The sequence below is a fragment of the Salvelinus fontinalis genome, chromosome 36 (assembly GCF_029448725.1).
Source record: "Salvelinus fontinalis isolate EN_2023a chromosome 36, ASM2944872v1, whole genome shotgun sequence".
Lineage (NCBI taxonomy): Eukaryota > Metazoa > Chordata > Actinopteri > Salmoniformes > Salmonidae > Salvelinus > Salvelinus fontinalis.
In genome coordinates, this window is record NC_074700.1 from 4,632,352 (window position 1) to 4,656,812 (window position 24,461).

The window sequence follows — 24,461 nt, forward strand, 5'->3', positions numbered from 1 at the left end:
TTCTACATGGTTGTTTGGAAAACACTGAATAAATTGGCTCGTAAATTACGATGCATCTGCTATGATCATCTTAATGTTTAAGTTACATCGCAGTTGGGAAAGAGGACCAGACCCAACTGCTATCACACCAATGGGATAGCCACCCATTAAGCAGACCGGAACTTCAATGTGTTTTTAATGGTTAACGGCCTGAGTGAACTATCTTCATTTATCCACCATCTTTGAAGATAGTAGGCCTATATAATCTTGTGGGAAGTGATCAAGTCAAATAATTTTAGTCTCGTAGAAACAGCAATGTTTTTGCAGTATGAGATGCGTCACCAGATGGCGCCCATGCTATGTGCACGGCGCGCGTCCTGGAGTTGGCACACATAGACGACCACGTTGTTACCAGTGTCTGCCCTCGCTCCAGTTCCACTCCCTCTCTCCCAGCCTCCCTCCCTCCCTCTCTCTCCGCTGACAGTATAGCTATCTATCTTCCACTCACATCGCAGTCTCTGTCAGTATCCGCGATATGAGCGCTATAGGCCTAATGGCGCGAAGCATGGTATCTCTGCGTCCGAAAGGAATCGTTTCAGCGCACCTGTGCTTGGCGGTGGTTATCGCCTGGATGTCATTGATGAGACCCGTGCTATGTGACAGCGGCGTTTTACACCGGAGCGACGGGGATCGTATGCTTGACAGCCGCGGCGCTGTAGGCATAGACGGGGTTGACGGAGTGTTCGGTCCGGGCTTGGGTGATAATGATGGGGACGCGGGCGACGTGGAATCCCCGCGCTTCAGGAGAGCACTATCCCAAGAGAAAGTGTCCCTGCTCAGCAGCTCGTTCGTGCTCAAGGGAGATGCTACCCACAACCAGGCGATGGTGCACTGGACTGGGGAGAACAGCAGCGTAAGTACCGGTCCCGTCCCGGTTCCACTCAGTCGCGATATGTCGGGTTCCCTGCTTGTAGCCTACACAACCCACCAGTCACCAAGACACCCCATGCCAATTGACACAAGTTATTGTCAATGCAGTAGCTATACATGCGTAAATTATTTCCGTCATGGCATTGCGCATGGCATTGAATCTATGTAGAAAAAAATAATTATTCGAGTGCGCATCTAAAAGGATAGGCATATATGTTTACAACAGCTTATTTTCCTATTGTGTGTCCTGCTCGGACTGGTGAGAGAGAGGGCATGATTAGGTGCGGAGAAATGCGCCTGTCTTTTGTTTAGCTGCACATTATCATGACAGCCTGTTTGAACGGCGCGCACACCGGAGGCTGGTTTTTCTGTCCCACTCGGTGCCACTAGGTTAGTGTCGTTGCCTGACATTGTCATGTATGTTACGAAAGTGTGTAAATAATATGTATTAGTATCCTATCAACCGTGAATGTTTCAGTCTATTCACGGCATTTGTTCCAACAACGAACGGCGCATAATTAGAGGTTTATAACCTAGTTTAATTGACATGTAATGAATTGACATGTGTAACTGTATATTTTGAGCTTCGCAAGGCCGAGGTCAAGTCAGAACAGGCCAATGTAAACAACATAAAAGGGGGCTTTGTGACTTTTTTTTCGAGGCCTATTGTCAGCTGTCCGGGACCTCGCAGTGTCTACCGGAGACATCACTTCAATACGGTGCTATTGTCAAGACAGAAATGGCCCACTCCTGCAAACACAATCAAGACTGCTCTCTAACATGCCTTTAAATAGACGTCTACTAGGTAGCGGTTAGTGTGAAGCCACAAACAGCAACATGCTGGGCCTATAAGATTGAAATCACATTTTGACTTGGCAGTGAATTTGATTGATATCTATAAAAATAAACTGAGCGTGTAGACTAGAACACAGAGTTTTGTGTTCCTCCCGACGAACGTCTCTACTTCAATATGCAGCGATTCAATACTGAGCCAAGTGTGAATCTGTCAGTCAAACGTACACTGACAGCCCAGGAGGACGTGTTTGAGTTATCCTAAATTCACTTGGCAATGTCCTACCTCGGAAAGGTCGACTGTATAAGGAGGTCTCCCCGTATATAACGCAGGCTAATAAAAGAAGACAAATGCTGCCATTCAATATCACCAGGTCTGACATTTACGCCCCCCAGTACAGATTGATAGGTATTAAAAAATTAATTTCACCCCCCCCCCCCCCCCCTCTCTATTTGAGAAATTTGTATGGATGGATTTGAGGAAACCTCCGAATTTGTGTGTATAAAGGGCTATTGTTAGTTACAGTTACAGATGCGTCATGATTTGGAATCCCTGAAGAATACAGCCACTTCTGGATCTATGCTTTCTTAAGGGGGAAATGATGGAGCAATCATGGGTAGAAGATGTTGTGTTTTTTGCCCCGAGCCAATATAAGATTGAAAAGTCCAAGGTGGGTGTTCTTTGTTAGTGTAGTAACCCATTTAAAAACCCACTCTACCTGTCTCTATGTCTTTAAAGTGATTATTATATGGCTTGATGAAAGCACTTATGCCCTCTGCTTTGTGTCTCCTCTGTGCTCTTATTACAATCACATGTCCTGTGCCCGGCTCACTCACTTATGACGGTGACGAGACGAGGGCTGTTATTTCTCTGAGAAGCCTTGATTGATCAAGTGCCACTCAGAGGAGAGGAAATCTCTCTCTCTCTCTCTCTCTCTCTCTCTCTCTCTCTCTCTCTCTCTCTCTCTCTCTCTCTCTCTCTCTCTCTCTCTCTCTCTCTCTCTCTCTCTCTCTCTCTCTCTCTCTCTCTCTCTCTCTCTCTCTCTCTCTCTCTCTCTCTCTCTCTCTCTCTCCTCTCTCTCTCTCTCTCTCTCTCTCTCTCTCTCTCTCTCTCTCTCTCTCTCTCTCTCTCTCTCTCTCTCTCTCTCTCTCTCTCTCTCTCTCTCTCTCTCTCTCTCTCTCTCTCTCTCTGTGTGCATACGTTGTCGCTGTTGGAGATCGATGATGCCCGTGTTTGATAGGGAGGTGGTGGGAGGAGGATGTCCTGTTTAGAGAGAAAGAGAGTGGTGGGCGGCTTTCACTGATGGTGGAACATCATTTGAACAGAGAGAAATGGAAAAGGGCGGATTCGGGAGGTTGAACAAGATGGAAATGTGGAGCAAGACAGAGTGAGGCAGGGAAGAAAGGGAGAGGGGAGGGTTAGAGGGGAGGTTGAGAGAGTGCTGTCTTCTTTGAATTGGTTGCTGGAGATGCTGCTGGCACATGTGCATTTTATACACGCACACACACACACACACACACACACACACACACACACACACACACACACACACACACATGGGATGGGAAGTATTTGAGAATAAATATAAATGTAAACATGAACAAATACACAGCATGCTGAGTATTATTCTAATGAGCTCCGCCCCAAAACAATCCACAGTGTGCTTTGCAGTTCATTTTGTTGTGTTCATTTTTACATATACGTAAACATTTTGGTCATTTAGCAGACATGCTCATTCAGAGTGACTTGCTCAACTAAGGTAGTTAAACAATAACATATCACAGTCATAGCAAGTAAAAAAAAATAATTGTAACTGTTACTGAGAATGTTGTTGCTGTTAGGGCCGGCTACTAATTCAATTTTGTATTTTAATTAAATACATTACAAAATACAAGTATTTTGTTTTTTATTTTGAAACATTTTGATACTTTGATTTTGTATCTGCATTTTGTAAATGTATTTTGTCATTTTTTCCCATCTTAGCACACACACACACACACCCACAGCCATAGGATTCGGTACATCTTTCCCTGCCTCTCAAGTTCTCTAACACCGCTCTGAAGGGTGAGTATCAGTCTCTTTCAGGAAGTGGCATTAGCTATGTACATAATGCATAGCCCAGCCAGCCAGTCTGGTTTGATACAGTCTATAGGGTTTTCAGAGGTGGCTGTGGCCAGACAAAGGATTCCTTGCAATTGTCATTGTCAATAAATGTATCCCAAGATGCATCATGCCTGGTGTGCATCTGGAGGTCAGACTCTATGGGACTGCCCAATTACAATTTGACCTTTTAATTGTGTGTACACAAAGTCACATTGCCCTTTACCCCCTATTATTACATATTTATTACACATCTAGACAAACATTGCCAGTGTACTGAAGGGTCATGCACATTGTCATAATGGTAATGTAGACATTCACTTTTCTTCATAATGATGCTCAAGACACACAGACGCGCACACACAAACTCACGCACACGCACGCACGCACGCACACACGCACACACGCACACACATTTCCCTTGTCATTAAGTTAACGAGACAGGGTTCAGACACTCGGTTGAACCAACCAGTCTCTGTTCAGTAGGGAGTCCGGGTTGACATGTGGTGTAATGAGGGCTTGGTCGTGTTTGGACCGCACACAGTCCGACCGGAGGAGCCGGAGGAACATTCCCTTACATGTCCCCAAGAACGGTAATTAATTCCAGAACCCCTTGTTGTCAGTTCCGGAAGACATTCTGGGAACGGTCGCGCACCAAGCCCCATAACTTGATACCAGCATTCCGAACAGAGAGTTTGCTTCCACTGTTGAAAGAGCCTTCTTTGTGCTTCGCTATGCACTCTCTCACTCTCTCTCTCTCTCTTTCTCTCTCTCTCCCCTTTCTTCTGGGCTTTGTTGACTAGCTCCAGGGCTCTGAGAAGTCGGGTACTCTCTATTTCTGTATTCATCTTTCGATGGCGTTAAGCTCAGCATTTAGCAAGTGCTCTGTAGTATCCAGGGCCTCTACTCTGTGAAGGAGATAGACATGAGGGAGAGCGAGAAAGAGCGATAGAGCGATTGGATGATGGATGATGGATGATTGCAAAGTGAGAGTTTTAGAATGGGAATGAGAGAGAGAGAGAGAGCAAGAGAGAGAGAGAGAGCGAGAGACAGAGAGAGAGAGAGAGAGAGAGAGAGATAGAGAGAGAGAGAGAGACAGAGAGAGAGAGAGAGAGAGAGAGACAGAGAGATAGAGAGAGCAAGAGAGAGAGAGAGAGCGAGAGACAGAGAGAGAGAGAGAGAGAGAGAGAGATAGAGAGAGCAAGAGAGAGAGAGAGAGCGAGAGACAGAGAGAGAGAGAGAGAGAGAGAGATAGAGAGAGAGAGAGAGACAGAGAGAGAGATAGAGAGACAGAGAGAGAGAGAGAGAGAGAGAGAGAGAGAGAGAGACAGAGAGAGAGAGAGAGAGAGAGAGAGAGAGATAGAGAGAGAGAGAGAGAAACATCTATCATAAGCACACACTCTCCTCCCTGAAGAGTGAGTTTTTGACCCATGTAAACACACGCGCACACATGTAAACGCACACACACACCCCTGTGTGCTTCTTGTTTTTTTCTGATGACTGCTCACACTTGCACTGTTGTGTTAAAAGAGTGTGTGTGTGGAAGGTAATGGTGATGGTGAAAAGTTTCAAGATGATGAAGAAAGAGCACAAGGAGGCACACCGGAGGAGGCTCATGGGAGGAGCTATAGGAGGATGGGCTCATTGTAATGGCTGGAATGGAATTAATGGAACGGAGTCAAACACATCAAACATATGGAAACCACATGTTTGACTCTGTTCCATTTGTTCCATTCCAGCCATTACAGTGAGCCCTTCCTCCCATAGCTCCTCCCATGAGCCTCCTCTGGTGTGCCTCCTTGTGCTCTTTCTTCATCATCTTGATACTTTTCATCCTCTTCCTCTTATCATTGTTTCTGTTGGAAGGCGGACGGTGTTTACGGACGGTGTTTACCAGTGTTGTTTACCACGGCGTCTGTGTTGATGACCCTGTGTCCGACTAAAGGACATTAAGGAGACATAAGATGACCTCACCTCCCTACCCCTTCGCCCGTGTCCTCACCCCTAACCCCCCTTGTTACCACGCCGATGTATTCCGCCGAGCCGCCAGATGCTGGCGGGAGATTGCAGGGATCATTTCAGCCAATCATGTCAGGGGTTTATCCCCTGCAGCAAACATGTAATATAAACATGATATTTGGTGCATTTAGATTGAGAATTGAAAAACACGTTTTATGATAAGGTGCTTGATTGCAATTTGCATACATAACAAATTTTTTTCTCCCTCCTACCACCACTTCCTGGATCTGGTCGTAAGCTGAGGTGCTGACTTAATGCAAAATACATTTGTTCACGCTTCGCATACTAAACAGACAGTTCATTTGGTTCCACTAGTCTTCGGTTGGAAATTGTTTGTACATGTGAAGTGAGTCCTCCAAATCGTTTATGTCATCTCTCTCGATCCATCCTCTGCGCACTTTTCTCCAACCAGGCTGTAGGTCAATGCTAGGTCTGGAAGTTTAGGGCTGATCTTGTGTGTGTGTGTGTGTGTGTGTGTGTGTGTGTGTGTGTGTGTGTGTGTGTGTGTGTGTGTGTGTGTGTGTGTGTGTGTGTGTGTGTGTGTGTGTGTGTGTGTGTGTGTGTGTGTGTGTGTGTGTGTGTGTGTGCGTGCGTGCGTGCGTGTACAGTTGACATGAATCATGGGTCCCCCAGGGGACACGGAGACAAGGTCTTTGCCAGGGAGTTCAGAATGACTGGTTCTGCCACCAAAGATGCCTGCTGGCCTGTGGCTTAGAGTGCCCTCCCTCCCTCCCAATGTTTCTGTCACTGATTGTCTGACAATAACAATGACAGGGCAGCATAAGGCAATGGCTGCAATGTTTTATAATTATAACATAGATTTAGACTTAATGCATGTATTAACTAGTAACTACTTACTGTTAAACCTATTGCTTGATCTGAATGATGCAACTTAGAAAGTCTGACGCAAAGTTATTGTCTCATTACTGTGGGTTGGTTCACAATTTGGCTTGGTACACTATTTTGCTTGGTACACTGTTTGAGTTGGTACACTATTTGAGTTGGTACACTATTTGAGTTGGTACACTATTTTGCTTGGTACACTGTTTGAGTTGGTACACTATTTGAGTTGGTACACTATTTGAGTTGGTACACTATTTGGCACAGACCATCTATACATAACACCCAAGGCTACTTTACTTTAGCAGGGTGAGGCTTCCAGGTCAACCCCATGGCGAACCACCCAGGCAGGCTAGGCTAGGCGGGATGCTGCGCTAGCATTAGAGATGAGAGCTAATTAGGTTGTGTTTTAGATGTGTTTTCCTTCCAGATCGTTCTGATCGGGCTGGCAGCAGCAGCGGGCCGATAAGTTAAGGGAGAGTCCTAGGGTGATGTGATTGTTATCCAGGTTCTGTTGCTACTGATGAGGTGGATAAATTCCACTCTTTCGTGATTTCTTTCTTTCTCTCGCTCTCTCTCTGTCTCCTTCCTGTTATTCCCTTCTATCCTGGGCTCTGCCCTATCGTTCTAGCTCGAGGCAGTACCCCCCCCCCCCTCGCTCTCCTCTCTCCCTTCTTCTTTCCTTTTTCTCTCTCTATTTGGCGGTCTCACAAATGAACACATGCCCATCTTGGGGAGCTGAAAACTATTCAGACTTAAATAAACTATTCTAGGGATGTGTGTGTGTCCCGGCAACGGGAAAAACAACCACTTGGCAGGACTTGGCACGATGGACACTCACGCTTTCCTCCTCCTCCATACTTCCTGCCTTCTTTGATTGACGTTCTTTACAGTGAGTGCTCGCGTCTTAGACGTGGTTCGTTTCATCCTGGATATGGGGACTTGTGTAACTTCCTACTCATCAAGTTGTTGTTTGTGTCGCCTCTCTTGGAAACTGGAAAGCAAAAGTTCTTGGGGTTGCCTTGGCAACAGGGCTGAAATTCTGCACGGGTCTTCCAGTGGATGTGAGATGTTCATGAGAAGCGTTCAGAGTGCGCTCGTGCCTCTTGCCGCTTTCTAGACCTGCATATTTCATTCTGACTCCAGCTAATAATACAGCCGCAAGAACTGCACTCTTTCACCCATGGAAAAGGCCTTTGGATTTGGAGTGTGTATGTGTGTGTGCGTGCGTGCCAGGTGCGTGTTTATTTGTCTGTCCGCGCATGTGTGCATACGTGCATGCATGTGGATGTGTGTGGATGCCCTACTGCTGCTTTAGTACAGTAGTGAGCAATGTAATATGAGGGGAAGGGATCTGTAGCGGCAGTGTGAGATAGATCCCTTAGTGGCTCAGCGGGGTTCCCTCCCTCTCATCTGCTCCTCACTAACACCCCAGATTGGAGATTGGATTCTGGCCAGGCACTCTATACTCTACCTGTCTGTCTCACCAGGTGTTACTGCATCGTTTTTCACACTCTTTCTCACTCCTGCACTTGACCAGATCGTTTGTCAGTATTGAAATCTCCATTTGATAGAGGCCTATCTTCTCGCCTGTTATTGGTTTGTTTCAATATTATACCGAAACCATTTCTACTGTTAGGCCTATCATCTCCTTCCTTTTACGTTGGACTTGTCAGTCTCAATTGGTGGAACAGTCTGAGTTATCCAAATATTCTGTGCCTTGCCCTTGGGCCTAATGGGTTCTTTTGGCAGCAGTCGAACTAGGACCAGGAGCCCAGACCCTGACTCAGGGAAAAACTCCAAAAAGTGGTTAAAACGCGGTTCTGCCTCCCAAGTTCTCCTACGGTGATGTACGTGCCCAGCTGCCTTGCCAAACCAGCACTCACACACCCAGATGGAAAATATGCATGAGTTGACCGACGACCGTTTGCCAGCAATCATTTTCCCCGGGAAAAGGGGAACCATTTGTGACTCACATTTATCAGCAATTAGCGCACCCATGTACCGGAGGAAGGGGAGGCTGGAGAGAGAAGAATGAAAAAAAATGAGAGAGAGACGCAGAGGGGGCTTTTTTTTAATCTCAACTTCATGTTACTTGGGCGGTGTGACAAACACGCTTGTCAAAAATAGATCCCTGCTTGACATGAAAAAGACGAGGCCGATGATCTCACAACACGACAATGCCGCCACGTTCTGTGGTGGGCTTCCGTAGTTATTACATTAGTTAGTTATTACATTCATTTCTCTCCCCTTCCCGCTAACTGTTGCCTGCGTGATTAGATGAAGACATGGGAGACGACAAGAAAAATGGAGAGCGGCAACAAATTGAATTATTGCTTTGAACGCTGGCTTGTCAAAACATCGGCTGTAGCTAAATCCAGACGTTCTGCACAGCATCCAAGGAAATCCATGCCATGCTTTTAGGTATAACCAGACTGTCACTCTGAAATATTACATAGCCTACCGTAAGGTGAACCATGATAGGTTTCCATTATAGGGTTTTGCAGTGCATACATTGAAATGATAAATAATATCATGACCTTCACATCAGCAGCACCTATAGATTCCAATATGCATCATTTATGATTTTCAGTGAGCCCTATTTGAACTGCTCTGTCTTGCCTAGCAGCCATGAGGTCGAAATAGCCCATATCTACCTATAGCACCTCGTTTAGACTCTCCAATATCACTACATGACAGTCAGCGGCTTGTTATCTCAAATTCCCCCTACCGTTCTGTCCAGGTTGTTTATGATCTTCTGGTCCGTCCATTTCCCAGGTGTTGCCGTGGTGCAACTTTAGCAATGCAAATCCATCAAAGTGTCCTGTCCGCGACGGCCCGGGGATGAGTAGAGAGTGATTTGATCCCTGAACCTCCTCTGGATTGTTTGCTATTGCAATTGAAACTTTGTTTTTCCAAGGGAGCGCGGGACGGGAGAGAGGAGGTGAGGGAGAGAAGTGGGTCTCTCCTCGGAATAATGCGGGGGTAAACAGAGAGGCAGAGCATCACACAGTTAATGAGATTCTCCACGTTCAATCCAAAGCTGTCAGCATCAGGGGAGAGACAAGCAAAAAAAGCACACAGGAATACACAAGTGTACACACTCGCAGGAATGTACTATCTAGGCTAGCACGCGTTCGCACACACACACGCACGCACACACACACACACACACACACACACACACACACACACACACACACACACACACACACACACACACACACACACACACACACACACACACACACACACACACACACACACACACACACACACACACACACACACACACAGTCTTGTAAAGCTAACCTTGTGGGGACACAATTCAGTCCCATTAAATCCTATTTTCCCTAACCCCTAACCCTAACCTGACCTGTACTCTTACACTTACCCTAACCATAACCCAAAAACCTAACCTTAACCTTAACCCTAACCCTAAACATTACCCTAGCTCCTAACCCTAACCCTTAACGTAGTTCTAACTCTAACACAAATTCTAACCTTAACCCTAAACCCCCTAGAAATAGCATTTGACCTCGTGGGGACGAACAAAATGTCCCCACGAGATGTTTGTCAAATTTTTGTTTGTTTACTATTCTTTGTGGGGACTCAAACACACCCTCCTCTCCCTGTCCATCTCTCCCTACCTTCCCCTGTGTATATTTGGGCAGGCTGTTTGTATGCAAATACGTTGTCCGGCGCGCGTTGGCTGCGCTGGGAAAACCCAATTGATTGTCACAGTGTGCTGGGACTGAGGTGAACCCGCTAGGAGAGGCAGGCCTCGAGGAGTGTTTGCTCGATTTTCTATTTGTCTGTATCCAAGCAGGCCCAACTGGTTTTCCTTTGTGCACTCCCCTTTTTTCATGATCATTTATCTTTCCGCACGACATCGCCAAGCCGACAGACATAACCAACAAAGACTTTCAACGATGGTTTCAGTCAAGGAAGCAAAAGCTGCTTTTGAATGATGTCCATTTTAATTCGCATGATCTGGGAATATGGTGGAGCCATTGTCACTCTTTCTTTGTTCATCTTAAGTCTAAGGCCTCTGTCATACATGGGAGTACAAGCATTATGGTAAATACACGCTAGACACTAGATTATCCAAACCGTATCCATTCAGTCATGGAATGTAACACCTTGGCCCTCTGTGACAGTTATATAAAAAGACAGCGAGAGCGTGTGTGTGTGTGTAAGTGTGTGTGTGTCAGCGTGTGTTTTTCCCATTCCATTGGCCCATGGAAAGAGGACATTCCATCTGGTGTGTTACAGGCCTGTAAAAGCATTCCCCCTTTTCCTTATAAACCTCCGCCCCCATCTGCCACACACACACATACACAGGCACACACATACGCTCACACACACTCCGCTGCTCTGGTCTGTATGTGAAGATTGCTGTTGTATGAATTAGAGTGTAGTGTGTACTTTTATATGACGGTTTGATAGCAGATGTCTATATGTTTGAGTGTGGGGGCTGTGACAGTAGGGTTTTATAGTACTTTGAGTGAGTGTGTGTGAATACGAGTTTGTGTGTAATGATGTAGGTGTATTGCCTGTGTTTTGCCCCCCCCCCCCCCCCCTGTCACAGGCCCCAAGTAAATCCCCTTACAGGACCCGGTCTTCAACATGGCCGCCAACACGGTTGCCAAGGAGAATCCCCAGAAGCCCCCGCATTCTGCAGCCAGCTGTTCTCCCTCTACCCCACTGCCTTGTGTTCTGTTTTGGCCACACGGGGGGGGTGGGGGGGGGGGGGGGTGGTGCTTCTTGTGTCTCCTCCAAACCCGTCACAATGGTCGTCCGAGTCCCTATGACCTCAATCTCATTAACACTCCTCACAGTGTAGTCGCTACAAAGCGGGGGAAGGGGACGAAACAAGGGAGAAGGGGAAGTAACATCCGTTTGAATGTCTGGTTGGTGGCGGGCGGAGGGTGGAGGAGAGAGGATGCCCACTGCAACTTTAGGGGGGGGGGGGGGGGCACGGGATGTGTGAGTGTGGAGAGAATGGAGAAAGTCCACTCTCGGGCATTTGGGCCAACTTTGGCACGCACTGAATGGAAGAGGGAGATCACACATACCAGTTAAAGCATGGACCGAGTTCGTTATGTCACTCGTCATGGTGATTGAACGCAGAGTCTCTGCATGTTTCTCTATTCACTTAACTATGGCATGTTTGTCTTGGTCGGACATCCTATTAGACTGCATCTTAAGTTAATCAAACATTTGGCTGCACTGTCACCACAGAATTGGTAACACAGGTGCAGTGGGTACCGTTTTCTCAATTGTAACTAATCATAGCTGATTCCTGATGATGCAGACAGAGATAGTGGATAGTGGAGAGGATCCGTTTTTTACGGAAAGGCCATTAGCTATATATGAAATATCTTCACACATATCTTCACACATACAGAGGGATTATATCTGCCTGTTTCTCCTCTCTGTTTCTCTCCCCCCCCTGGAATCTCAGGATATCTTTACAGTCTTGTATCTAGTATCTCCCTCCCTTCAATCTTTTTTTCTTCTCTCTCTCTGGGAATCTTTCGATATCTTGGGGCCCTCCCCCTTCTCTCTCTGTTTCTCTTTTTTTCTCTCTCTGGGAAGCCATGGGTATCCCATCGGTCTTGTCTCATTTTACGCCCCGTCATCAAAACCCGAACTGTAGCATACCTGGGGCAGAGCTTCCCCTCGGGGAGCAGGAAGACCCTCGTCTGAACTCCCACAAGGCTCTGTTCCCGGTGACCCCTGACCCTGCCTTGTTAGAGGAAAATCCTCCATAAAGAAAAAAACCTTAAACACCATACATATGGCAGCACCACTTGGGGGAGAAATGGGGGGAGAAAAAATGAGCTAAGCACTATGTGTTTTTTAAATTATATTATCTTATTATTATTATCTTCCGTCTGTGTGAGATGTTGAGTGGCTCCAACTAGTGCTCCGGCATCTGCACAAGGTGTCTCACGTTGCTTTATCCATTATTGTCATGACGATTACTTATCTGGCTGGCAGACGGTCTTATCTGAAGATAGGGTGGAGGGAGGGGCTGTGGCTTCCAATGACAGATGTGTGTGTGTGTGTGGGGGGGGGGGGGGGGGGGTAACCTCTCCTGGAAAATATATCTATTTCAAATGCCTGGGGAGGAGGAGAGGAAAAGGGGGATATTGCAAGGCGATTGCTGCACTACACTGTACTGTTGTCAGCATCTATAAGAATAGACAGTCAGAATGAGCTTCGTCTTACAATGGGCAAGTATATAACAAGTGGAATTGGCTTCCCCGAGACGCAATACTTTACTATTAGAAAATCTCATATTAACTATTTTTCTCCAGCTCCCCGACTATTTTCTTTCGCACTCTCGGCCCATTGTGTAAAATACTTTCTCCGTCGGCTTTTCCATTCGAGACACAATTTGCTGGATGAGATAGACCCCTGTGTCTGGCCAAATCATCCCAGCGCGGTGGTGGAAGAAATTGAATTTTCCTATGAATATGTGATTGGCTGGGATGTGGTCTCACTATTCACGGAGTTGTGCTAATCCACGGCGGGGAACACAAACATAGCCGTGACGCTATGGCGCTAACACCGGCCAGCAGCTGCCGTCACACACACCCCAGGATGAAATGCACACACACAAACACACACACACACACACATTGTACATACATACACATGAGACGGGAGGCAGCAGCTGTGTTTGTCTGTGTGTGTATGTGTGTGTGTTTGTGTATGCCTGTCATTGTGTTGGCGTTGTGTGTGTGCGCACGTGTGTGTAAGTGCACATGGGTGGAGTATGTGTCTGCTATTTTATGCTAGACTTATGATTAATATAGTCGTTTGGGACTCTTGTTCAGACATGCTCGTGCTCTCTGTCCACTCATAGACCTTTCATAGACCACTTGTGAGCCCACAGTAATTCAATCCCATACCCAGCTAGCCCATTTGGTTCCTTGGAAGTTGTGGGAATGTATGTTTTTGGTTTCACGTTCGTTGTAAGAATGAAGCCATACGTTTCCTGACCGGTATTTATTTTATTTTTTTAAACATTCTGAGAACAGAAGTGAAACTTTTGCCTGTTTTGGGAGCTTTTATTTTTAGGTTGCAGGGAGATTTTGAGAACGTTTTACTCTGGTTCCTTGAACGTTTTCCTTGGAGGTTTTATTAACTTTTTGCTGCAGTGGGCTAAATCAGGGTCACACAGAGTGTTTCTTGATAGTCATAAAAAAAATCTATTTTGAAACAAAAGTATACACCTGGTTATGAAAAAAAAGAAGACACATTTACCATGTCAGATACAGAGTTGAAATGTATTACATTTTGAGTTTTCATCCCAATATGACACTTTATATACATCACAGAAGACTGAAATATAACAAAAGCGTTTGACATAGAAGCACCGGATTTTGTGCGTTTAAAAAAAAAATGTATTATGAAAAACATTCCACCCATGAGACCACTAGAAGGCGATTTGGTTATTTGACTGCATGAAAGGGCTAACGCACAGAAAATGAAAACTATAGGTTTTTTGAGGTTTTTGAATAACTCACTGAATGTTTCAATAAGACTTTTTATAACAGTGCTATCTTATTTTGGGGGCACCCTTTTTTGAACTCCCAAGTACAGACAGAAAACGTGGGAATTCCTTTCCTTAGGCATTGCTTATATGCAAACACATTTATTTTGACATGGCATCAGTGAGATTTGAACCTATAAACGTCTGTTCTCTATCATGGAATTAGGCCACCAGGATGGAGCTAGTATGCCATGTACTTTTACGCATAATATGCCATTTAGCAGACACCTTTATACAGTCATACGTGCATACACATGGGTGGTCCCGGGAATCAAACCCACTACCCTGGCATTACAAGCACCATGCTCTACCAATTGAGCTACAAAGGTCTCATTTTAGAACACTGTTCATTTTAGTCTATTCAAACAGACCCCATTTCAGAGCAAACAAGCTCTCATTAAGACCAGGTGTGGCCAATTCACACACCTGAACACACTTAAAGGACAAATCCACCCAAAACCAATCATTTCCATAATTTACAGTGAGAATATGTGAGAACAGTATTTTGGTGAACAAATGGTTCATTTTGTTGTTATATTAAGATTGGTAGCAACATGTGAAAATTGTTGTGGAAATCTGTTGCAGCTCAAGTTGACTACAACACCCACAATGCAGTGCTCTCTCTATGGCTAGCTAGCAAATGTAGCTACACGCAATGATGCCAAAGTCAATATCAGCACGTGAAGTAGCTAGTTAGCTGTAAAATCACCAAATTGCACTATCAATTTAGGAGTCTAGAATCTCACCATGTTGAACCTGCAGATTGATGTGCCTCACAGAGAGGAGTCTGACATTCGCAATGGCACCATGCAAAGCACCCTGGACTGAAGAGGCAGACAAATAGGAGAAATGTGTTTCTAACGGTAGGAATATTGCAAAAATATGATGAATGGCTAATTCCAGAGAAGGCAACCTCTGGCGTTATGACATCGGCCAGTAGTGAAATCTGACATGTATGATAGACGTTTTCGCAATCTAAAAGTCTGTATTCTTATTAACTTATAGTGTAGTGAGAACGGCAATAGGCCAGATACTGTACACTTGAAAACACGAAATGCCCCCGGGAATCGATATTAATTCACTACGGAAAAAATAATAAATTCTAAATGGGTGACTCTTTACTTTAACAAGATAGTTTTGTTGACGCTGAGTTCCGGGATGGATATGTTTTTAAATAACGTCCTTAGTGTGTTCTCCGAACGTTACGAACATTTTCTTGTGGTTTTTATGGAATGTTTTATTCATGTCCTCACAACAAGTTGAGAACGGCGGCGCACAAGGGCGGCGCACAATTTGCCCGGGTTTGGCCGGGGTAGGCCGTCATTGTAAACATGAATGTGTTCTTAACTGACTTGCCTAGTTAAATAAAAGTTAAATAAATAAAAAACCTGTATGAAACGTTATGCTGAAATACTGAAATTACCACAGAAGAACGTTGTTTCTTAACCTTCTTGGAACAATTTGAGAACATGACTTTAAAATAGAACCACGAGGAAACGATGAGAGTGGGGTAAGTTGAGCCATTTTGTACATTCAGCGTCACTCCATCATGGAAAATATAGCATTCTATCTAACAAAGATATCTACATATATTTCAGGATGTTGTGTATCCCTGGAAATAATCAGAATTAATTTAAACATGACAATTTTGAAAACATAACTTGTCCAAAAAAAGTGGTCTCTTGGCACAATTTACCCTGTGTATGGGGTAAGTTGAGCCATTTGTGGCCTGCTGGAGGTCATTTTGCAGGGCTCTGGCAGTGCACCTCCTTGCACTAAGGCGGAGGTACCGGTCCTGCTGCTGGGTTGTTGCCCTCCTACGGCCTCCTCCACGTCTCCTGATGTACTGGCCTGTCTCCTGGTAGGGCCTCCATGCTCTGGACACTACGCTGACAGACACAACAAACCTTTTTGCCACAGTTCGCATTGATGTGCCATCCTGGATGAACTGCACTACCTGAGCCACTTGTGTGGGTTGTAGACTCCGTCTCATGCTACCACTAGAGTGAGAGCACCGCCAGCATTCAAAAGTGACCAAAACATCAGCCAGGAAGCATAGGAACTGAGAAGTGGTCTGTGGTCACCACCTGCAGAATCACTCCTGTTTTGGGGGGTGTCTTGCTAATTGCCTATAATTTCCACCCTTTGTCTATTCCATTTGCACAACAGCATGTGAAATTTATTGTCAATCAGTGTTGCTTCCTAAGTGGACAGTTTGATTTCACAGAAGTGTGATTGACTTGGAGTTACATTGTGTTGTTTAAGTGTTCCCTTTATTTTTTTGAGCAGTGTATATTTATCTTTATGCTAAGTACCTCTTGAGTTTGCTCCTATGGTGGCATTGGCATCTCCACTGAGCACTTCAAACCACTTCCTTTCTAGCACCTGTGCTGCTGCAGAAAAATGATATCATTCTCAGATTTATTTTAGGGAAGCAGTAATGAGTGTACTGCAAGGCGAACTAATGCCTCTGGGCTTGTCTCCCATGTCAGACAATGCTACGGAGTATGAGTCTCTCTCTCTCGCTCTCTCGCCTGCTGCCATATCCTCCACCACACACACACACACACACACACACACACACACACACACACACACACACACACACACACACACACACACACACACACACACACACACACACACACACACACACACACACACACACACAGTCACTGTGGAATAACACCTGTGAGTCAAACTCAATGGATCTCCCCCTCAGTACCAGCTTGGCTTTGTTCATAACTGAGTGGGTTTGTTATTTATAACCATATTTCTCTCTCTCTCTCACTCACTCACTCACTCACTCACTCACTCACTCACTCACTCACTCTCACTCACTCCTTCCAGCACTTCACAGCTTCTGTCCCTCAAGTCAAAACTGAGCCTTCAGGAGTTAGCCCGAATTCCCCCCGTCCGCCCGAGTGACCTTTAAAACTCCTCTCGTAACAACTGAGAGGCATTCACTGTTTGCCAGACTGTGTGCCGCTCAACAGGGCAGTTCTGAAAGCCCTGTAATACCGCGACTTCAGCGATTGTAATAAGGAGCATCGGCTGTCATCAGCCGCGCCTTTCCACGGGACATTCATGTGCCAACCATGAATAACCGGATCCGTTTCCTTGTAACAGATCTGTGTAATTTGATAAAACTGTGGATATTAGTTGAAGCAGAATCTTCCTGTCACTCTATATACCTAAGGGCAATGAACCTCTTCACTAGGCTGGAATCTTGTCCATTAACTAGAATTTATTCCATGTGACCCCTCTGTAAGTTTCCCTATCAGGTATCCGAATCAAACCCGGGTTCAAAACCTTTAGCTGTGTGTGACTGAGCTCACCTGGCGCAGTGGAACCAATGGAGTAGTCACAAAAGGGCAAACTCAAGCTAATTCAAGCACACACTCTTGAACCTAGGTCTGGTCAGAATAGTGTAGGCCCGCTGTTGCGTGTGTTAAGTCTGACCATGCGTAAGATTGCAAAAAGTCCTTTTTGACATAGTCAAAAGTTTTACAATCCCCCCCCCCCCCTGACTGAGATAAAGCATGAGGAGTCTTTGGAAGAAAGTGAACTCCGATCCCGACCACACCCAACGACTGAAAAATGTACTCGAATCATAATCCAAACGATTTGAGACATTACGAAGAAAAACTCAAAACAGCCGGATGACACCATATTTGATGGGCCTCTCAAGTGTGACTAACCACACGCCCTCTGAACTGGATCCAATACTGGGTTCCCCTTTTTTCATTCTCTCCCATCGCATCACAGATCTTACCCTCTCTCCCTCCATTCCTCCCTCTATCCCTCCTTCCATCCTGACTTCCATTGTGTCCGCCCAGAGCCCCTATACCTACCCAGACAATACAATGTAACCTGGCACGTCTGAGAGGCAAATGCTCGGGGTAGAGAAAAGATTGCACCGATGCCCACACACACAAGAAAAGAAAGGCGGGGGGGGGGGGGGGGGGGTGTAAATCTGATAATGGCTTCCTCTGCAGAATATAGGCTTCTTCCTGGGAGCATTGTGGCACAGCACCCTATTCATCTACCAGGCTTAGGCCCTGTCCTATAATTACATATTCTTCATGAGGTTAAATCAGTGGAGCCTGGGTATACGAGAATGCTGGTCAACAGACATAGGCGTGGGATGATTAGAAACAAGCTCAAAAGGTGGGTTTTTGTACCCCCCCCCCTCCCCCCCCGCCCCCTGACCAGATAGGAGACATGAGGAAGCAGAGGAAGGGAGCAAGAGAGAGGGCTTCCTTGTTGTATGTCACAGAGATAAGAGTGAAAGAGACCATCAGAGGAGTGTACAGTATCATTGGACCAACAGCTATTGTTTGGCCAGTTTCTCACCTCACATTACATTGTTGCCCACTGCTCCTGAATCCTGGCACAGAGGACTGAATATCCATGCCTTTCTTCTCAGTCTTCTCATGATCCCCTTGGCTGAATGAAATAACATATCCTACGAAATGTGATCACTTCCTGATACGGTGGCTGTTTTCTATATGGCACCCTATTCCGTATTGCACTTCTTTTGACCAGGGCCCATAAGGCTAGCGAATAGGGTGCCATTTGGAACAGTCACTATGATCTGTGAGAAGTGCAGGCCGGCTACTAATTATTTTTCGCTAAGATCTCCCAATGCACGAGTTAGTAAACTCAAGTTAGGATTTGGCTGTGTGTATGTACCTCTGATGCTTGTATGAGTTTTTCTTTTCTATCTGTTCTGAAGAGTGTAATTGAATAGGCAACACTTCGTAATCGCTGTTGCCTGAAGGTTATGGCAAATGTCTTCATTTGCCTTGGTGGTTGCATTGTCTACAGAAAGGTGAACTAAGGTGCTTTCACCCTCAGCTGGTTGACGGCCTCCTGTTACACTAGCCCAGGGGGCTGGATATCTGACTCCCCATTCACAGTGATCCACTCCCACATCTCCTTGTGTTGGTGTGTGTATGTACGGAAAAATATATAAAAAATGTATGCACTCACTACTGTAAGTTGCTCTGGATAAGAGTGCCTGCTAAATGACTACATTTTTGAAAACAATATCTAAATGTGCGTGTGTGTGTGTGTGTGTGAACGATTTGAGGAGCTCAGTCTCCAATCAATTGGCCTGAGAGAGGAAAGCACAAAGACTTTCTTTTCTCATGCTCCCTTTCTTTCTTTTTTTCCCCCCTTGAATGGAGTAATTCTCTGAAGCTCTTTCCCAGTTGGGCAAATGGTTGTGGCAGCTCCCACAATCTCCTCTGTCTGTTCTTTTTTCGACACAGATATGAACGCAAGCACGAACACACACACACAGGTTTGTTTTACAATCCTTGTGGGGACCAAATAACTGATTCCCATTCAAAATCCTATTTTCCCTAACCCTAAACCTTAACCTTAACCCTAAATCAAAATAAAAAAATGTTGGTCACAAGCACCAAATAAAACTGGTGTAGACTTTACCCTGAAATGCTTGCTTACGAGCCCTTTGCAACAACGCAGAGTTTAAAGATAAAATCAAAGAGTAACACGAGAGGATCCAAGTAAAAAACACAAGAATGGAGCTACATACAGGGAGTAGCAGTACCAGATCAACGTGCAGAAGTACAAGGTGTTGGAGGTAGATACATCATCAGGGTAGATAATAATAAGAGTCAAACGAAGACCAAAGCAGCAGCAGCGAATGACAAGTGTAAAACGTGTGTGTGCATGTAATGTGTGTGTGTTTGTGTTTTGTCGGTCTGTGTGTGTGGGTATGTGGTGTATGTGAATGTGTGTGTGGGTTTTGTGTAGGAGTGAGTGCGTATGTGGTTTGTATATATAGTCTAGTGCAGGGATAGGCAACCCTGTTCCTGGAGTGCCACAGGTACTGCAGGATTTTGTTCCAACTAGGCACCACACCTGACCAACTAAGCTAATTGATCAGTTCAGTAATTGCCTAAATTCAACACACCTGGTCTTCTTGCTTCTGAAGCTAAGCAGGGTTGGTCCTGGTCAGTCCCTGGATGGGAGACCAGATGCTGCTGGAAGTGGTGTTGGAGGGCCAGTAGGAGGCACTCTTTCCTCTGGTCTAAAAAATTTAAAAAATATCCCAATGCCCCAGGGCAGTGATTGGGGACACTGCCCTGTGTAGGGTGCTGTCTTTCGGATGGGACGTTAAACGGGTGTCCTGACTCTCTGAGGTCATTAAAGATCCCATGGCACTTATCGTAAGAGTAGGGGTGTTAACCCCGGTGTCCTGGCTAAATTCCCAATCTGGCCCTCAAACCATCATGGTGACCTAATAATCCCCAGTTTACAATTGGCTCATTCATCCCCCTCCTCTCCCCTGTAACTATTCCCCAGGTCGTTGCTGCAAATGAGAACGTGTTCTCAGTCAACTTACCTGGTAAAATAACGGTAAAATAAAAAATAAAAAAATAATTAGAATCAGGGACCAGGGTTACTTACCCCCGGTCTAGTGAATGTGCGTAGGGTCAGTGCAAGATAGAGTCAGCGCTGTTAGTCTGAGTACCATTAATTTACTATTTAGCATTCTGGCTATTTAGCAGACTTCTGGCTTGGGGGTAGAAGCTGTCTCGGAGCCTGTTGGTCCGAGAGCCGATGCTCCGGTACCGTTTGCTGGACGGTTACAGAGTGAACAGTCTATGGCTTGGGTGGCTGGAGTCTTTGGCAATTTTTTGGGCCTTCCGCTGACAACGCCTGATAAAGAGGTCCTGGATGGCAGGGAGCTCAGCACCAGTGATGTACTGGGCTGTCCGCACCACCCTCTGCAGCGCTTTGCTGTCAAGGGTGGTGCATTTGCCATACCAAGCACTGATGCAGCCAGTCAAGATGCTCTCGATGGTGTAGCTGTAGAACTCTTTCAGGATCCGAGGTCCCATGCCGAATCTTTTCAGCCTCCTGAAGGGGAAGAGACGCTGCCGGGCCCTCTTCACTGCTGTGCAAGTGTGTGTGGGTGTGTGTTTATCTTGGCCAGGTCGCAATTGTAAATGAGAACTTGTTCTCAACTTGCCTACCTGGTTAAATAAAGGTGAAATAAAAAAATAAACAAAATATGAAGTCCTTCGTGATGTAGATGCCAAGGAACTTGAAGCTCTCGAATCGCTCCACAGCAGCCCCTTAGATGTGGATAGGTGCGTGCTCTTCCCTATTTCTCATAGTCCACGACCAGCTCCTTGGTCTTACCGACGTTGAGGGAGAGGTTGTTGTCCTGGCACCACACTGCTAAGTCTCTGAACTCCTCCCTGTAGGCTGACTCATCGCCCAGGGTGATCCGGCCGACCACCTCCGTGTCGTCAGCAAACTTGAGGATCAAATCAAATCAAATTGTATTGGTCACATACACATGGTTAGCGAATGTTAATGCGAGTGTAGCGAAATGCTTGTGCTTCTAGTTCCGACCATGCAGTAATATCTAACAAGTAATCGAACAATTCCACAACAGCTACCTAATACACAAATCTAAAGGGATGGAATAAGAATATGTACCTATAAATATATGGATGAGCAATGACTGAGCGGCATAGGCAAGATGCAATAGATGGTATAAAATACAGTATATATATACAGTATGAGGTGAGTAATGTAAGATATGTAAACATTATTACAGTGGCATTATTTAAAGTGACTAGTGATCCATTTATTAAAGTGGCCAATGATTCGAGTCTGTATGTAGGCAGCAGCCTCTCTGTGTTAGTGATGGCTGTTTAACAGTCTGATGGCCTTGAGATAGAAGCTGTTTTTCTGTCTCTCGGTCCCAGCTTTGATGCACCTGTACTGATCTCGCCTTCTGGATGGTAGCAGGGTGAACAGGCAGTGGCTCGGGTGGTTGTTGTCCTTGATGATTTTTTTGGCCTTCCTGTGACATTGGACGCTGTAGGTGTCCTGGAGGGCAGATAGTTTGCCCCCGGTGATGCATTGTCCCCCGGTGATGCCCTCTGTTGGTTGCTGTACCAGACAGTGATACAGCCCGACAGGATGCTCTCAATTGTGTATCTGTAATAGTTTGTGAGGGTTTTATTTGACGAGCCAAATTTCTTCAGCCTCCTGAGGTTGAAGACACTGTCTGTGTGGGTGGACCATTTCAGTTTGTCCGTGATGTGTACGCCAAGGAACTTGAACGTTCCACCTTCTCCACTGCTGTCCCGTCAATGTGGATAGGGGGGTGCTACCTCTGCTGTTTCCTGAAGTCCACGATCATCTCCTTTGTTTTGTTGACGTTGAGTGAGAGGTTGTTTTCCTGACACCACACTCCGAGTGCCCTCACCTCCTCCCTGTGGGCTGTCTCGTCGTTGTTGGTAATCAAGCCCACTACTGTTGTGTCATATTTGATGATTGAGTTGGAGGTCTGCATGGCCACGCAGTCATGGGTGAACAAGGAGTACAGGACGGGGCTGAACACACACCCTTGTGGGGCCCCAGTGTTGAGGATCAGCGAAGTGGATATGTTGTTTCCTACCTTTACCACCTGGGGTGGCTCGTCAGAAAGTCCAGGACCCAATTCCACAGGGCGGGGTTGAGACCAAGGGCCAGAAGCTTAATGATGTGTTTGGAGGGTACTATGGTGTTGAATGCTGAGCTATAGTCAATGAAAAGCATTCTTACATAGGTATTCCTCTTATCCAGTTGGGATAGGGCAGTGTGCAGTGTGATATAAATCAATGTTATTCTCTGAGGCTGCCTGGAAAATTTCCCAGTCCATGTGATCAAAACAAGCGTGGATTCCGATTGGTCAGACCAGCGTTGAATGCTTCTTGTCACGGGTACATCCTGTTTGAGTTTCTGCCTATAGGGAGGGCCTTGTATGCATCACAGAAGTTAGAGTAGCAGTGAACCAGTGTATTGCCCGCGTGAGTGCTACAATCAATATGCTGATAGAATTTAGATAGCCTTGTTCTCAAATGCGCTTTGTTAAAATCCCCAGCCTCAGGATAAGAGGTCAACCGATTATGATTTTTCAACGCTGAAACTGAAACCGATTATTGGAGGACCAAAAAAAGCCGATACCGATTATTCGGACGATTTTTATATATACATTTGTAATAAATGACAATTACAACAATACTGAATGAACAATGAACACTTTTATTTTAACTTAATATAATACAAAAATAAAATCAATTTATTCTCAAATAAATAATGAAACATGTTCAATTTGGTTTAAATAATGCAAAAACACCGTGTTGGAGAAGAGAGTAAAAGTGCAATATGTGCCATGTAAAAAAGCTAACATTTAAGTGCCTTGCGCAGAACATGAGAACATATGAAAGCTGGTGGTTCCTTTTAACATGAGTCTTCAATATTCCCAGGTAAGAAGTTTTAGGTTGTAGTTATTATAGGAATTATAGGACTATTTCTCTCTACACCATTTGTATTTCAAATACCTTTGACTATTGGATGTTCTAATAGGTACTTTAGTATTGCCAGCCTAATCTCGGGAGTTGATAGGCTTGAAGTCATAAACAGCGCTGTACTTCAAGCATTGCGAAGAGCTGCTGTTTGAATGAATGCTTACGAGCCTGCTGCTGCCTACCACCGCTCAGTCAGACTGCTCTATCAAATGTTGTTAGGAATAAATGGCCTTTCAACAGTTTGCAACGAGCCAGGCGGCCCAAACTGCTGCATTATACCCTGACTCTGCTTGCACAGAATGCAAGAGTTGACACAATTTCCCTAGTTAATATTGCCTGCTAACATGAATTTATTTTAACTACATATGCAGGCTTAAAAAAATATACTTGTGTTTTGATTTTAAGAAAGGCATTGGGTACATTATTGCAACGATTGAGCTTTTTTCGCGAATGTACTTTTGTTAAAACATCACCGTTTGGCGAAGATGAAGTAGGCTGTAATTCAATGATAAATTAACAGGCACAGCATTGATTATATGCAATGCAGAACAAGCTAGTTAACCTAGTAATATCATCAACCACGTGTAGTTAACTAGTGATTATGTGAAGATTGATTGATTGTTTTTTTTTTATAAGATAAGTTTAATGCTAGCTAGCAACTTACCTTGGCTCCTTGAAGCCACAAGGTCCTTTTGATGCTGCACTTGCGTAACAGGTGGTCAGCCTGCCACGCAGTCTCCTCGTGGATTGCAATGTAATCGGCATCCAAAAAGGCAGATTACCGATTGTTATGAAAACTTGAATTCGTCCCTAATTAATCTGCCATGCTGATTAATCGGTTAACCTCTACTCAGGATATATGGTTTCCAGTTTACAGTCCAGTGAAGTT

General features: G+C 45.2%; 1 protein-coding gene across 3 annotated transcripts in view; it reads left to right on the forward strand.

Moving 5' to 3' along the window:
- Window positions 1–421: 421 nt before the first annotated feature.
- sorcs2 (sortilin-related VPS10 domain containing receptor 2) overlaps window positions 422–24,461 on the forward strand; it is a 345,517-nt gene continuing 321,477 nt past the window's right edge. Inside the window, exon 1 of one of the 3 annotated variants that reach the window (XM_055900408.1) lies at window positions 422–892. In XM_055900408.1, coding sequence (XP_055756383.1) covers window positions 515–892 — 378 coding nt within the window. In that variant the 5' untranslated portion in view covers window positions 422–514. The remainder of the gene's footprint in view (window positions 893–24,461) is intronic. The other 2 variants (XM_055900409.1, XM_055900410.1) reach the window with 2 other exon arrangements.